The following is a 16843-nucleotide window of genomic DNA, read 5'->3' on the forward strand; positions in this document are numbered from 1 at the left end:
CTTCCTTCCTCCTTCCTTTCCTCCCTCCTTCTTTCCATCCTTCCTTCCTTCTTTCCTCTGTCCTTCCTTCCTCCCTTCCTTCCCTTCCTTCTTTCCTTCTTCCATCCCACTTTCTTCCTTCCTTCTGTCCTTCCTTCCTCCTTCCTTTCCTCCCTCCTTCTTTCCATCCTTCCTTCCTTCTTTCCTCTGTCCTTCCTTCGTCCCTTCCTTCCCTTCCTTCTTTCCTTCTTCCATCCCACTTTCTTCCTTCCTTCTGTCCTTCCTTCCTTCCCTCCCTCCTTCTTTCCTTCCTTCCTTCCTTCTTTCCTCTGTCCTTCCTTCCTGCCTTCCTTCCCTTCCTTCTTTCCTTCTTCCATCCCACTTTCTTCTTTCCTTCTGTCCCTCCTTCGTTCCTCCCTCCTTCCTTCCTTCCTCCCTTCTCCCTTCTTTCCTTTCCTCCCTCCCTTCCTTCTTTCCTTCCTTCCTCCCTTCTTTCCTCCATCCTTCCTTCCTTCCTCGCTCCCTTCCTTCTTTCCTCTGTCCTTCTTTCCCTCCTACCTTGCTTCCTTCCTTCCCTCCTTCCCTTCCTTCTTCCTCCCTTCCTTCCTTGACTCGAGGACAACAGGAGGGTTAATGTAAGAAATCTGACAGGCTAAAAATTTGCAAAACCACATGTTGAGTTTTGCCTGACAATAAAAAAAAGGTTATTAGTCTAAAAAGTATAAAATGATGAGTTGAGGCAGGGAGGTGTAGGTGTCAGTCAGAGTTCTGGTACCTCAGTGGGTTGCAGAGTATTATGGATGGGTTTCCGACTGGGACCATCCATATTAATAATGCATGCTCTTTTAACGCATTGACTACTCAACATATATTAATGGTCTCATCTTCCTTCACTGGCTAATTACTGATGAAAAGCAGTCTTTCATTTTAAACGCTGCCATCCTTTAATCATTACGCCTGTTTCTTATTACATGTGTTTATTCAGTCATTTACTGTGATTGAGTTGCTGTTATTGTCCTTATGTTAGAAGACTTGGAGTTTAAACTTGTGTGTATTAACCTTTGTGTCGTCCTCCTGGGTCAAATTTACCCCGTCTGTTTTGACTGTTCCTTCTTTCCTCCCTTCCGTCTGTCCTTCCTCCCTCCTTCTCTCTTTCTTTCCTTCCTCCCTCCCCCTTTTTCCTTCCTTCTGTCCTTCTTTCCTTCCGTCCTTCCTTGACCTTCCTCCCTTCCTTCTTTCCTCCCTCCTTCTCTCTTTCTTCCCCCCTACCTTCCTCCCTTCCTCTGTCCTTCTTCCTTTCCTTCCTCTCTTCCTCTTTCCCTTTCTCCCTCTTAACTTCCTTCTTTCTTATTTCCTTTCCTTCCTTCTTCCTTCCTCCCCTCCTCTTTCCTTCCTTCTTCCTCCCTTCCTCCCTCCTTTCCTTCCTCCCTTATTTCCTTCTTTCTTCCTCCCTTCCTTCCTCCCTCCTTTCTTACTTATTCCTCCCTTCCTTCCATCCTTCCTTCCTTCTTCCTCCCTTCCTCTTTCCTTCCTTCTTCCTCCCATCCTTCCTCCCTCCCTTCTTTCCTTCCTCCCTCCTTTCCTTCCCTCTTCCTTGACTCGAGGACAACAGTAGGGGTTAAGGGAATTACAAAGGTCTCAGTAGTTTGTCTTTATTTCTCAAAAGAATAGAAACTGTTGCAAGTGTCAAAGTAGGTAAAACATGATTGAACTCTCTATTAAACTTTTCTAATAGAAGATACAAAGCGTAGATAAGATTACACTCTGAATCATTTCAGATTATTTGTAAAAGGTTTATCTTTCCCCCACAGAGGTTTGATCCGCTTCAAAGGCTGCATGTGAAGGATGCGTCATATGAGGCTGTCCCATTTCAAATGCAGCTGAGAAATGAAGCTGTCTTTTCCTAGATTTGAAGGATCCCAAACTATCCCAGAATGCATTTTGCACCAACAGGCGGCGATATGGCAGAGTTTTTAAGCTAGGCTGAGCGGTCATAATTTTTCTTGGACTGTTAATATGCCACTTTAGTAAGTTTTCTTATATTTTCAGATGTGAAAGTAACTGTTTAGATTCCCAACATGTCGTCAGTTTACACAAATAATGTTTTTTCGGGACATGTAAAGAGCTGCCAGCAGGTCAATGTCCGTCATCATCTTACTGGAAAATACATTTGATGAACTGATCTGTGCAGCTCTTTGGTGATTTATCGCTGGCTCTAATGTCTCTGCAGCATTATGATATTTGATATATGATATGATTCCTTTTGGAAGATAAATGTTGGAGTTGAATGTCGCTGATGGAATCTAACAATTGGAGTCTATTTTGCAGATTTCACCACATTTGCATACACATGAATGTATTAACCCTCCTGTTGTCCTCGAGTCAAGGAAGGAAGGGAGGAAGAAGGAAGGAAAGGAGGGAGGGAGGGAGGAAGGAAGGAAGGGAGGAAGAAGTAAGAAAGGAGGGAGGAAGGAAGGGAGGAAGAAAGAAGGAAATGAGGGAGGAAGGAATGGAGGAAGAAGTAAGGAAAGAAAGGGAGGAAGGAAAGAAGAAAGGAAGGACGGAGGAAAGAAGGAAGGAGAGAGGGAGGGAGAAATGAAAAGAGGAAGGGATGAAGGAAGGAAAGAAGGACAGGAAAGAAGGAAGGGAGGAAGGACAGAAGGAAGGAAGAAAGGGGGATGGAGGAAGGAAAGAGGTAAGGGAGGAAATAGAGAGGAAGGAAAGAAAGAGAGAAGGAGGGAGGGAGGAAAGAAGGAACAGTCAAAACAGATGGGGTCAATTTGACCCGGGAGGACGACACAAAGGTTAAATTAGGTTCCTTCTTTTTAGTGCATTCTGTCTTTTTTAAAAAGATGCACCAACGTGTAGCATTTAACAAGCCATTATTGTTCATGTGCAAGGTTGGCTTTGCGTTCACAACCCTTCCTGAGAAGCCAAGCTCCGTCTTTTTCTGCAACAGGGACTGAAATGTCACCATTAAAAAAAAAAAAAGCCCATTTTGATAGGATTATAGTTGGACTCTGTGGTTGAGTCTTTTGATATGGATGACCGTGCTCCTATAGATATGTATCATTGCTGCTAAACCTTCCAGTCTCAGCTCTTTAAAGCAGTTTGATGGTAGTGTGTGTTTTAAACATATAGTGATCAAGTCAAACCTCATTCCACCAAATAAATTAGAATAGATATTTGATCAATTAATGACAAAAGTTCACTAAGATCTTTTATTGCTTCCTGAACTTGATGCAACTCTACTGCAAATATGTATTTCTGATATTTATGTCATGTTAAAATGACAGATTATGCCTGTCTATCTATCTCATGGCCATTATGGCTGATGTAATTAGTACTGAAATGTGCGGCCTTCTGTGTGATTGTTTGGAGTTATGATTGAAATGATTACATTTATGTGTTAAGGGCTGTAATTACCACAGACTGGGTCCTGGACTCTAAAACAGTTAATTGAATAATTAAAATACAAGCCAAACCATTCATCTAACCTTTAAAGTTGGAGTTCTTGACATGAGGTAGGACTTTTCACAATAGTAAAATGACAGTGGTAGAAGGTACATTCACTTCATCACTCTACTAAAACTACACATTTTATACTTCATACTTCTTTGTCACTGGATTTCAGGGGGAAATATCACACTGTTTTCCTCAATTACAGCTGTACTCACTAGTTACTTTACATTGTTGGTGAGTTTAAAGCAATGCATCAATTTTAACCCTCCTGTTGTCCTCGAGTCAAGGAAGGAAGGAGGGAAGGGAGGGAGGAAGGAAGGTAGGAGGATGGTAGGGAGGGAGAAAGGAAAAGAGGAAGGGAGGAAGGTAAGGGGAGGAAAGAAAGAGAGAAGGAGGGAGGGAGGAAGGAAAGAAAGGGGGGAAGGAGGGAGGGAGGAAAGAAGGAATGAGGGAGGGAGGGAGAAAGGAAAAGGGGAAGGAAGGAAGGAAAGAAGGACATAGGGTAGAAGGAAGGTAGGGGGGAGGAAAGAAAGAAAGAAAGAGGGAGGGAGGAAGGAAGGAAGGACAGAAGGAAGAAAGGGGGGTGGAGGAAGAAAAGAAGGAAGGGAGGAAAGAGAGAGGAAGGAAAGAAAGGGAGAAGGAGGGAGGGAGGAAGGACAGACGGAAGGAAGGAAGGGAGGAAAGAAGGAAGAGTGAAAACACACAGGGTCAATTTGACCCGGGAGGACGACACAAAGGTTAAGAATAGCTGTGGGTCGTGCTTTATCACAGATGAGAGATTTATTAGTGTATATATATCTGTATCTATATCTATATCTGTATATATACTAAACACTCCTCTGCTAGTTTTCTCTCACGCTGTCAGTCAGACACACATTAAAGTTAACTATTAAAACCTTCCTCTGTAGCTCTGTGTGTCTCCTATAAAGCTCTAAACTTAATAGCAGTTACATAGCAGGATGACAGCAGGAAGTAATGAAAAGCTTTTTGGCTTTCTCCTATTGGGACATGAATTGGTGAGTCTGTCATTTAGACTATAACATTAGGAAATTACATAGGATTTACAACCCAGTGGTGGACTGTAGCTGCTATTCACTGCCTGTTAATCTGTCTCTGTTCATTTCTGTTTACAGTATCTCCTGTGGGTAATGATATCAATAAAACATTACCTTTATATTTTATCAGGTAGGATAATATATTATGAGTCCTGCAGCTTCCAAGTGGACTTTTTTTTTCTCTATATGCAAATATGTGGTATTTATAATGCTTAATACCTTCATGGTTCATATATGAATTCACATTTTACGTTATGCATAAGACATTGACTTAACCTCTGTGTCGTCCTCCCGGGTCAAATTGACCCCGTCTGTTTTGACTGTTCCTTCTTTCCTCCCTTCCTTCCTTTCGTCTGGCCTCCCTCCCTCCTTCTCTCTTTCTTTCTTACCTCTCTTTCCTCCCTCCCTCCTTCTCTCTTTCTTCCCTTCCTCTCTTTCCTCCCTCCCTTCTTTCCTTCCTCCTTCCTCCATCCCCCTTTCTTCCTTCCTTCTGTCCTTCTTTCCTCCCTCCCTCCTTCTCTCTTTCTTTCCTCCCCCTTACCTCCCTCCCTCCCTCCTTCCTTCTTTCCTCCCTCCTTCCTTCCTTCTTTCCTCCCTCCTTCCTTCCCTCCCTCCTACCTTCCTTCCTCAATCCTTCCTTCCTTCCTTCCTTTCCTCCCTCCCTGCCTTCTTTCCTTTACTGGGCGGCTGTGGCTCAGGAGGTAGAGCGGTCGTCCACCAATTGGAAGATTGGCGGTTCGATTCCCAGCTCCTCCAGTCCACATGTCGATGTGTCCTTGGGCAAGACACTTAACCCCAAATTGCTCCCGTTGCTGTGCCAACGGTGTATGAATGTGTATGAATGATTAGCTTCCCCTGATGTGCAGGTTGGCACCCTGCGTGGTAGCTCCTGCCATCAGTGTATGAATGTGTGTGAATGGGGTGAATGAAATGTATTGTAAAGCGCTTTGAGTGGTCGAAAAGACTAGAAAGGCGCTATATAAGTACAGGCCATTTACCATTTACCATTTTACTCCTTTCCTCCCTCCCTGCTATCTTCCTTCCTTCCTTCCTTCCTTCCTTCCTTCCTTCCTTCCTTCCTTCCTTCCTTCCTTCCTTCTTTCCTTCCTTTCCTTCCTCCCTTCCTTCTTTCTTTTCCTCCCTTCGTTCCGGCCTTCCCTCCTTCCTTCCTTCCTTCCTCCCTCCTTTAAACTGTGAATTCATGCATCAGGAAAACCATATATATGTCTATTTTTTACATTTGCTTTCAGTTAAACACTACGGGGGCGTGTTAGGCGTGGTTTAAACACCAATCAGCTCATTACTGGTCTTCTCCCAAATCCCACCCTCATACTGACCTTGTAGGGCAGCACAACAGCAGAGCCTCCACTGATACCCACGATGGGCACCGATGTTTGAGTGGAAATGAAGTCCAAGATCTGTGCCACGGCCTCCGAGCCAACGTTGTCCTCAAACACCACGCCATGCACGCGGTTGGTGGACAGGGTGTCACAGATGCGGGTGAGCAGCGCCCGTGGGTTGGTGTTGTTGACCAGCACAGTGATGGGGTTCACCTCCAGAGGCAGGTCCATGAAGTTTTCTCGGCTCAACCGCCCTTTAATCTCCGACTGGTAGGCCGAGCCGCTGAACACCACCGCCACGTTCACCGAGGGTGTGGGGATCCCGAAAGGCCGGCCCGAACAGCGGGGGACAGTGCAAAACAGCAGCAGCAGCAGCGGCAGCGGCGGCCACCACGGGGAGTCGCTCAAGCAGCCTAGACGAACGCCCATCTCAGTCACCTACTGCCTGGTGGAGGGGTCAGAGGGGAAGGAGGGGTCAAAAGAAGGGATTGACATATTAGATACACAGAACCGGTCGCTGTCTTTTTCCTGAAATGTTGTGATAATGCTCGGTAATCCCAGCTAGCCATCCAACCAAACCTTTTGTTCAGAGTTGGCTTATTTTAGCTTCATCTCTGCTCAGTGTGCTGCTCTGCCTGCCATAACTAAGACAGCGTAAGAGCCCATTAACGGAGCCCAGAGTAGTATTTTTAGAGTGTGTCAGCGTGCAACATGAGGCTGCGGCCAGGCTGTTGTGTCTTAGGGTGGCAGCTGCCACCCTGCTGCTGTTGTATTCTGCGGTCCAACCCAACAGATGGTGTCCAGTGTTTAATGCAACAAATGGAGAACAAGAGGATTTATAATTTTTCTCTCGTGACATTACTTTTGAAGCTGTTGCTTAATTTTTCAGCGGTCCAAAGCATTTAAACTTAATCTACCAAAGGTCTGCATGCATGGTTTTGGCTGTACTGAATAACTGATGTCCATACTCTCATTGTGATGATTTGTGAGCTGTTTTACAAAGTTTTTCTCTTCTAGTTTTGAAGCTAACATTTTTAATTATTCAAACCGGAAAGTCTATATTAACAAAGGGATTGAAATCCCCAAGTTGGCCTTTGAACAAATCTGAGCTCTTTGTGCAACATTGCATCACTAATGGACTGGATTGCAACCAGTAACTCTTGGCCAAACTATCTTAATTTCTTCCAAAACCCTAATTGCATTGCTTCCTGCCCTCAGGAAGGTAATGGAGGAGAAATGCCAAGGCTAAGCTCCGTGGTGTCAAACCCTGTAGCGTTAGTTTAACATTCACATTGTAGCCAGACAGCGGTTTGTGTTGCGCTGTCAGATAGACTCGGGCTCTTTGTCAAATCTGTCACAGTAGTGTTTGTGGCCCTGAGGGAGTGCTGCACACTGGTCCCCTGTCAGAGAGATCTGATCCACCATGTGATGGAATCCCAGTGGGGTGAATATATTGTAATCCCTTGGTAATCCCTGCCAGGCGTCATGGCCTAGGGCTTGATTGTAGTGTATAAACTTATCAAGAGATTTGGCTACTGCACGGGGCTCAGTGTAGCTGTGTGGCGCAATTCCCTCTATCTTCTACTTCCTGTGTAGAACAGAGCAGTGGGCTTCTTTTAGAAAACATTTCAAAAAACAGGCAGGCTGGAGAGGAGCATGCATGCTTGCTTGGTTGAAACGTCCCAAGAATACTTATTAGTATGGGATTGTTTTTCCAGTCATGTCACATGCTGAAAACCGAATAAATGACATCACACATGCGAGGGAGGCTGTAAATGCTATGTCTTACATGTGATTCTCCAGGTAAGCGCTGCTGCCTCATAAATCATTTCATAAATTGATTAGTTCCAACTGTGAGAGAGCATTTGCCACATTCCCTTCAATGACATTAGCAATGTTTTAGCTGTGACAGCAGTGGAACAGTTTAGGGTTAATGTCTTTGACGGGGAGCAACGTACGTGGTCCTAATGCTAAAAAAGCTCCGACCTCCCACATGTTTAATCAAGGTGCTGAAAAAGCTGAGGCAGATATATGAAGGTCAGATCCTGGGGTGGTGGATATATAGAATTAAACCAAACAGGGAATGAGTCATCAATAATTTGAGACAAGGCTTTCTATTGTCAACATGCCTTTTAATACAAAAGGAGAGGAAATAACCAGAGAAGCCCTCTTTGGGGAAACAGGAGCTTTCAGTTTTTACCTCATCTAATGTTTAAATTGTGGACGGTGCTGTCATGTAAGCTTCGTGACGCAGAGTAATTGCAGATTGGCACTGTAGATTTGCTGGGCACTGACCCCTGAAACTCTAAAATTCAGCTGAATCTGTAAACTGCACCGATACATAAATGAAAGAGGCTTTTCATCTGTGCTTGGGCTAAATCCCCCCCCAAAAACCATTCCTGTGTATGCAAGAGCTGAAGGCTTCACTCTGATGTTGGGGATCAAAAGTCACTGTGGACATCCATTGGTTTGAGAGATTTAAAAAAAAAAAAAAAAAAAATGAGGATGCATGACTAGGTACATCCATCGGGAATTATCACGGCACACAGTTTATTTGGCTTCGAGGCCTGGCTGTATTAGACACACAACATGATACGTGCTGTAGTTCAAACGGTAAGCAAGAGACAGGTTGCTGTTTGCGTCATGACGCTGTTGCAAACTGGATTCTGAGTCATAACTGTACCTGGTGACAGAGTGACTGGATTCAATTACTAAGAAATCCCTGCTATCCTGATGTCATATATATATACACATGCTGGTATGACTATTTGACCCAAGCTTCCTGACGATTTATTTCTCATTAAGGTAAAAACACCAGATTAAAAACATTTGAACAATCCTAAACATAGTGACAAATATGCGCCTGCTTCTCTGCAGCACAAATACAGAACTGGCCATTTTTTAGATTTGTCTTCTCTTCTGTACTTTTGTTGAATTGTGTTCACTAATTGCAACCAAGGACCTTTCAATTTCCTTTTATGTTGCATATCTCTCTATTTAAAAGCTTGCCTTTCCCTGCTGTAAATAAAAACACCCGTAAAATGTATGTTAATGTATGCTGACATATTGATGCCTGCACAGTGTGTTGTTGTGTATTTTTTGCATTATATGAAAATATGGCAATGCCAATGAGTCTAAGAAAAAATGGGGAAGAGAATGTGCAGCCCTTTCAGTAACTATTGCAAAAAGCACTTCAGCTATCTACACGGACAGTAATGTTTCTTCGGCTTTTTTCCTTCCATATAAACTCCTAATCACTATGCTCTCTCATCCACAACTAATATTTAGTGATTGCACAGATCAGCTACAAAAGTTACAGCACCTGTATGACCGTGCACATTGAAACTGCTGCAGCTGCTGTCCCTGATGCATTTGGGAAAAATGTGATGAGTACTTTCAGTATTCAAATAATTTCAGTGTCATAATAATCTGCCTTAATCACAAGGGCAAGACCCTGGAAGTCATTGTTTCCACAGACAGCTTACTGTGGTAGTTGCTCTTGGGAGGAGTAAAGCTGCTTGCAGAGACGGAGTCATTTATACCTGTTCATCTGGCTAGAATGTGTCTCAAATGGTGTTTTTTTTCGAGCAATCTACTGTTATAAAATTCACTCTCTAATCCTTCTTGGTTGCATTTACATTTGGCTTTTTTTGATATTGGCCAAAGAGTTAATAGAGTATTAGATCGTTTGTACTTGGAAGCTCCCGTGTGAATGTTTGAGAAGGAAAAGAAGAGCAGCACAAAACAAACCAAGATATAAGGTAAAATATATATATTCAGATGCCGTGACTTTCCATACACACATACATACATACAGCACAGTCACATTCATTCTAAGATTTACCCGAACTTTAACCGTAACTGCTATATGCCTCCCACCATCTTCCTTATCCTAACCTTTATCTAACCCTGACCAGAAATCACGTCTTAACCCAAATTCTTCCGCTTGTAGGGATGAGCTTTTTTCTCCAACAAAATAAGAGTATAAAAAAAAGTATAACAAATCACAATGAGAGACGTTACAAGGGAAATACAATTCTGTTGCATCAATTAAATGTACAAAGATAGCAGGATTAGTACTGATTAAAACACTAAAATGTGCAAATTGTGACGTCAAATGGGAGATGAGGGGAGATTACGGTGGTGCAATGGATGATATTGATAAAATCTACATAATGAATACAATGTGTATAAAGATGTGGAAATGATGGAGTTCAATGCAGCGTAATATATAATGTACATTGTTGGTCTGTGCAAGTGGCAGATTAGAAAGAGGGGGAGTGGTTATGGTATTTATGCGGGCTATATGGGCTGAGGGAAGAAGCTGCAGAGGGGGTAAGGTAGTCCTATGTTTAGGCTTTCACTCTCAGTATAAGATTACAGGGTAAGTTCCCAAAGGTTAGTCCCCATAATGTAACTGTGCAAACAGATGTTTGTCCCCACAACGTGATTAATACAAGCACACACACACACACACACACACACACATACACACACACAATGCACAGCTCTATCTATCATCTGCAGATAAGCCGAGTGGCTGACATTTTTCTGTCCGTCTATCTTAGCGAGCTCTCACCAAAGTCAACACTAGTACAAGGGGACATAGGAAAGTATGGCTGAATACTTGCTGTGACACATTAAAATACTTACTGCTGTTTTAATGAGTAAGCTGTAAAAAAGAAACCAGTGTAAGATGTAATCTAATAAGGGATTACATTTCTTAAGATTCAGTAGATGTAATGTGAGAGCACAGATAAAGCAGAAATGAACCACTGCCAAAACAGTATTAGTCTCGTGGCACCAATCTTTGCTTTCTCCTCCTGCAGAGCTGTTTGACTAACAAACATTGAAGATGTGCTTATCCCCCTCTAGTGGGTGACATATGGTGGAAGCAGTTTCTTTACAGAATAAGCTGCAAATCAAGAAGTGCAGATAAAGGCTGAATTCGAAATAACCACTGTGGGTTTTTATCATACTATCATATTATAATTATTTCCCCTTGTGGTTTAGTCAGTGGTAGCTCCACACATCTGGACTTCTGTGATAAACTGAACAGGCAAATATCCACATCTGCATGTTCAGCCTGTACATATGTTATCTGCTGCTGTAAATTGAATATAGTCTTGATAAGGTAAATAGAATTTTTCTGCACACCTCGACACTTCCTGCTCAATATGTATGGCCTTCGTAGACTCGGTGATGAAAATATGAGCACATCATAACCACACACCTGCTGCAGTACATTATGAATATTGTAATCTCAAACATTGTTTTTCTTGCCGTTATTATTTGCTTTTCATTAGTTTTCTTATTTCATATCATGCTTCATTGAAAGAAAACACTTCACACTTGCTTTTTTTGTTGTTTATACTACTTATTTTAGTGCCATTTCCAACGCTTATTCAAATTCCACCTTATTTTATTCTTTAAACTCAAGTTCCCCACTTCTTCATTGTCTGATATTGACGTTCTGAAGTTGATTGAAAAACTGCCCTCTATCGATGAGGTGTCAAGTCCTCCAACTTGATTCCTGATCCACCTCATTAACGTGAAGCCGCAGCAATAAATACATCTGGCTGAGAAGTGAAAGGCTCATCGGGGCGCAGTGTTAAATGACTGCTTTTATATTCCGGGCGTGATGCCTGTGCTGCAGCTGTTTAACAATGTGCACCTGTCTCGTCTCCTGCTCCGTGATCAATACATTCATCCATGGATCTGCAGCCTGCTGTGTCATGCGGCTCACATGCTGATAAACTCATCTTCCTCTGTGTCATCGTCAGGAGAACTGCTGACCATGCAAACGGTCCGAAGAATCACCTTGTAGGACGATGTCTCATACAACCGTGTTTTAGGAGCCATCAAGTACTCTTTAAGGGCTTTAATGACCTCTATGGCTTTGAGCATAGGGATGTTTAGAACTAAGATGCTAACAGACTTCCAGTTAAGACTTTCTGTATCATAATCTGTGGAAAAATGATAATCAAAAATGAATAGAATCAATAATAAAGAGACCACCCTCCCCCAAAAATGATAAATGCTAAAAGAGCTGCAATGATAGTTGATAGTTTTCTTTTTAAAGCAAAGATACCAAATATTTATTCTCAAATGTGAGAATTTGATGTTTTTCTTTGTCATGCATGATAATAAACTGAACATTTTTCCATTTCCATCCATTTTATGGCCAAAAGAGAATATCATCATTGTCATTTATCGATAATGAGAAATAATCATTAGTTGCAGACCTTTAATGGCCGTTATAATTATGACTCATCTATCAGGAGCAAAGGCTGAAGTAGGATGACATTTTTTATTATTGTACTTTAAAACCTCTCAGGGAAGGTGCAAGGGTGGATGCATGGGTCAACAAAGCACCTGAGTGATAAAGACAGTGAGTGGCATTGTTAATTTCTTATTTCAGTCAACAGTAGTTAATCTCCATAACTTTAATTAATAATGTAGATTTATCAAAGCACATTCCTTTCCTAACCATCAGTATTGGCTTTAATGCATTTTACATATAAATCAGCTTCAGTTATGACCAGGCGGGGAGGTCCGGTCCTCTGAAATGATGCGAACGCGGAAGTAACTTAAAACTGCATTCTATCAAAAGGCCACCAGGGGGCGAGCGACCGTTTTGGTGTCAGAAGGACTTCCGTCTCTATACAAGTCAATGGAGAATTCACCAACTTCTCACTTGATTTCTAACCTCAGTAAACGTTTTCAAAATGTGTTTATGGTCTCAATCGCTAGTTTAAAGCCTTCTTCAATGCAGTATGATGTTCATTTGGGACATTTTGGCCTCCCTGATTTTATATTTGACGATAAAGCAGGGTATGCATTAGGGCGTGGCTACGTGGTGATTGACAGGTTGATTGGTTCACAGGTTCAGGAGGGCGCCTCATGCTCCTCCTGATGCCCATATAAGTAGAATCCATGTTTTTATTTTTCCCAGCATGCAACTGAAATTTTTCAAGATGGCGCTGCTCAGATCCGATACTATTGGCCTCCAAGCAGCAGTCCACAAACCAATGGGTGACGTCACAGATGTTACGTCCATTTCTTATATGAAGTCTATGACTGGAAACTGGATGGGAAGTTTTTCTATGCTTTCTGAATAAACTAGAGTCAATTAAAACATGATGTGGATTGGAAAAGTTTTAAAAATCAGAAAATTCTGATTAGTGAGTTATTGGCTGTGTAATTGTCCCAATCAACTCCCTGTAGTTTTGTTGTGGGTACTTTGGGCTTTGGAGAAGTTAATTAATCATACAGTCTATTCACATAATTGCCAGTTTATGTGGTGCACTTAAATCATCAGTCCGTCCTTTTTTTGAGATTTGATTATCCTGTTTAAGGTTACGGCTACAGCCTCTAGCCTCCTCAGATGTGTGAACTAGTTTCTATATCCCTCAATAAATATCAACAGTGTCTCTTTTTGCTTTCACCTGTATGAGTATGTTTAACTAGGCTCTGATGGGAAAAAACACAGCCATGCTAATCTCCTTAACCTTCATGTCGTCCTCCCGGGTCAAATTGACCCTGTCTGTTCCTTCTTCCCTCCTTCTCTCTTTCTTTCCTTCCTCTCTCTTTCCTCCCTTCCTTCTGTCCTTCCTTCCTCCCTCCCTCCTTCTTTCTTTCCTTCCTTCCTTCCGTCCTTTCCTTCCTCTCTTCATTCTTTCCTCCCTCCCTCCTTCTTTCTTTTTTCCTCCCCCTAGCTTCCTTCTTTCCTCCCTTCCTCTTTTCCTTTCTCCCTCCCTCCCTCCTTCTCTCTTTCTTTCCTCTCTCCTTTCCTTCCTTCCTCCCTCCCTCCTTTCCTTCCTTCTTCCTCCCTTTCTTCCTTCCTTCCTTCTTTCCTTCCTTCCTTTCCTTCCTACCTTCCTCCCTCCCTCCTTTCCTTCCTTCTTCCTCCCTTTCTTCCTTCCTTCCTCCCTTTTTTCCTTCCTTCTTCCTCCATTCCTCCCTCCATTCCTTCCTTCCTTCCTTCCGTCCTTTCCTGCCTCTCTTCATTCTTTCGTCCCTCCCTCCTTCTTTCTTTTTTTCCTCCCCCTAGCTTCCTTCCTTCCTCCCTTCCTCTTTTCCTTTCTCCCTCCCTCCCTCCTTCTCTCTTTCTTTCCTCTCTCCTTTCCTTCCTTCTTCCTCCCTTTCTTCCTTCCTTCCTTCTTTCCTTCCTTCTTCCTCCCTTTCTTCCTTCCTTCCTTCTTTCCTTCCCTCCTTCCTTCCTTTCCTTCCTACCTTCCTCCCTCCCTCCTTTCCCTCCTTCTTCCTCCCTTTCTTCCTTCCTTCCTCCCTTTTTTCCTTCCTTCTTCCTCCATTCCTCCCTTCCTTCCTTCCTTCCTTCCTTCCTTCCTTCCTTCCTTCCTTCCTTCCTTCCTTCCTTCCTTCCTTCCTTCCTTCCTTCCTTCCTTCCTTCCTTCCTTCCTTCCTTCCTCCCTCCCTCCCTCCCTTCCTTCCTTCCTTCCTCCCTTCCTCCCTTCCTTCCTCCCTTCCTTCCTTGACTCGAGGACAACATGAGGGTTAAGCCATTTAACTAATCTGTAGATTCATCAGCATCATAAGTATGGTGAGAGCAAAATGAGGTGACTAGTAAAGTAGACCAGTTGGCGCGGGTCCGCAGGTTTCTGCCAATGTCAAATCAAAAGTATGTGTGTGTTCAGTCATGCTACAAGCTCTGTAGGACATGCAAAGCTTCTCTCCGCTAGTCTAAATGTGATCTACCTTAAGTATTTTGTGACCCATCTGAGATAAACAAACAATATCTGGAGCCAAAATCACAGATATACAGTATCTGTGACCCAACAAGAATTATCTCTGATCTCTCCTGACCCAGTATTTTAGTTCCCAGTGAAGCATCATAAATATAGTCCCATCTCTACCTATCCCTGCTATCCCCATCTGATCTTTCTTCATCTATTTAGAGTCCTAAAGACAAAAAAGCAAAACTAGGCCAGACATTGTCCTCAGTCCATAATTTCTCTGTGAACTATTTGGCTGCTCTTTGCTGGTCCTCTGCAACATTTATACAGCTATAATTATAGGGCGACTACAGACTCTCAGCAAAACAAAAAACACGCTGTTAGTTCTGATAGGCTTGTATTAAGACATCAATTGGGCTTTACATTCATTCATTAAGTCAATTCTGGCACAGCTCCCACTTTCCCTGGTGCTGAGTAATGGAAATTAGGTATTGAAGTTAATTAACAGGGCTGACTCCTCAATAGTCCAGATAACAAACGCTGGGCTTGACGAAATCAACATTTCTTTTAATTTCCAGTTCCAATACCAGTCACAGTACCAATATTGATGTGTAGCAACACTTGGCAACAACACTTGAATATCAGGTTGATATATCTCAAACAGTATTGGTTGTAATCCTGTGTACTTTTGACCAGGAATTCAGGATCTCTCACATACCTAAACCTTCAAATAAAAGTGCCATGATGACTTTCTTCCTCCCTTAGTTCCTCCTTTCCTTCCTTCTTTCCTCCCTCCCTCCCTCCTACCTTCCTTCCTTCCTTCTTTCCTTTCCTTCCTCCCTCCTCCCTTCCTTCTTTCCTTTCCTTCCTCCCTTCCTTCTTCCTCCCTTAGTTCCTCCTTTCCTTCCTTCTTTCCTTCATCCTTCTTTCCTTCATCCTTCTTTCCTCCCTCCCTCCCTCCTACCTTCCTTCCTTCCTTCCTTTCCTTCCTCCCTTCCTTTCCTTCCTTAGTTCCTCCTTTCCTTCCTTATTTCCTTCATCCTTCTTTCCTTCCTTCCTCCCTCATTTCTTTCTTTCCCTCCTTCCTTCCTCCCTCCTTTCCTTCTTTCTTCCTCCCTTCCTTCTTTCCTTCGTCCTTCCTTCCTTCCCTTCCTTCTTTCCTTCCCTCTTTCCTTCCTCCCTCCTTTCCTTCCTTCTTCCTCCCTTCCTCCCTCCTTTCCTTCCTTCTTCCTCCCTTCCTTCCTCCTTTCCTTCCTTCTTCCTCCCTTCCTTCATCCTTTCCTTCTTTCCTCCTTTCCTTTTACAAATGTATCAACACAGTTTAAACAACATCATCATGTTTGATTTATCTCTCACCTCTTTGCTTTAATCTCTTCGTTATTTCCTCTGTCCTTCTTTCCTTCCTTCCTCCCTTCCTCTTTTCCGTCCTCCCTTCATGAATTTAGCAAATCATGATGAGAAAAGCAGAGTGCAGAAAACACCTCCTGCATTCATGCTATTAAGTTTGCAAAAATATCTAATCAAACATTAATGCATGCAAACACTCCTCTGTTTTCTGTTTTTCATCTCTGAATCTCGCCATTTTGTATGAGTCTGAAAAATATCTTTGTTTTGGTAACATCACCATACGTCAATCATATAGAGTTTCCAGTCCTTTGATGTCTCGCTACTGTTGATGAAGTTTGAATTTGTTTCTCTTCATCTACTGAATACTTCAATCTCATGCAGTACCTGCAGGTATAAGCAATGCATTATAAGAGTTTTTGCAGTAACTGACTCTAAAGCAGACTCTGCCTTGTTGGCCATCTCTAAACCTTTCTGTTGATTTACTCCTTTAGTCTTTATGGTGTTCTGTATCATGACCAAGTGATAAACGGCAGCCATATGAAACGGTATAAGACCGAGCCAGTGTCCAGCAGCGTTGCCTGATGAGGTGCACCCAAAAGTGAAACTACAGTGAAGGCTTTGTAGTCCAAACCAGCAGTGATTTATCTCAGCTGACCCCAGGAGACAGAGGCACATCAAACAGATTCACTCAGTGATATTAGTTTCTGTCATGGACCCCCTGCTTTCTCTCTTTCGCCAATGGCAGGGAGGACTTATTTAAGACATGCACGCCTCTACACTAACTGTACATGACAAGTGATTGATCTGCCATGGGATGAAAACCTGACCAGAAGAAATCCCAATAAATCTGATGTGATCTTTACTGCTGTCTATGAAAGAGGGTGGGGGATGGGGGTGTATGTGTGTGTGGGGCACCCTAAATTGGCTTGTAAATTTTTACATAACGCAAGACGAATCAATTGAG

The 16843-nt window shown here is 42.8% G+C and overlaps 1 protein-coding gene across 1 annotated transcript in view; it reads right to left on the reverse strand.

Annotated features, from left to right (window-relative positions):
• grin2ca (glutamate receptor, ionotropic, N-methyl D-aspartate 2Ca) overlaps nt 1-6265 on the reverse strand; it is a 54806-nt gene extending 48541 nt beyond the window's left edge. The window contains exon 1 of the mRNA XM_062438631.1: nt 5834-6265. Within this exon, the coding sequence (XP_062294615.1) occupies nt 5834-6265 (432 nt within the window). The remainder of the gene's footprint in view (nt 1-5833) is intronic.
• Between the last annotated feature and the right edge of the window lie 10578 nt (nt 6266-16843).

This window comes from Scomber scombrus, chromosome 18 (assembly GCF_963691925.1).
Source record: "Scomber scombrus chromosome 18, fScoSco1.1, whole genome shotgun sequence".
Classification (NCBI taxonomy): Eukaryota; Metazoa; Chordata; class Actinopteri; order Scombriformes; family Scombridae; genus Scomber; species Scomber scombrus.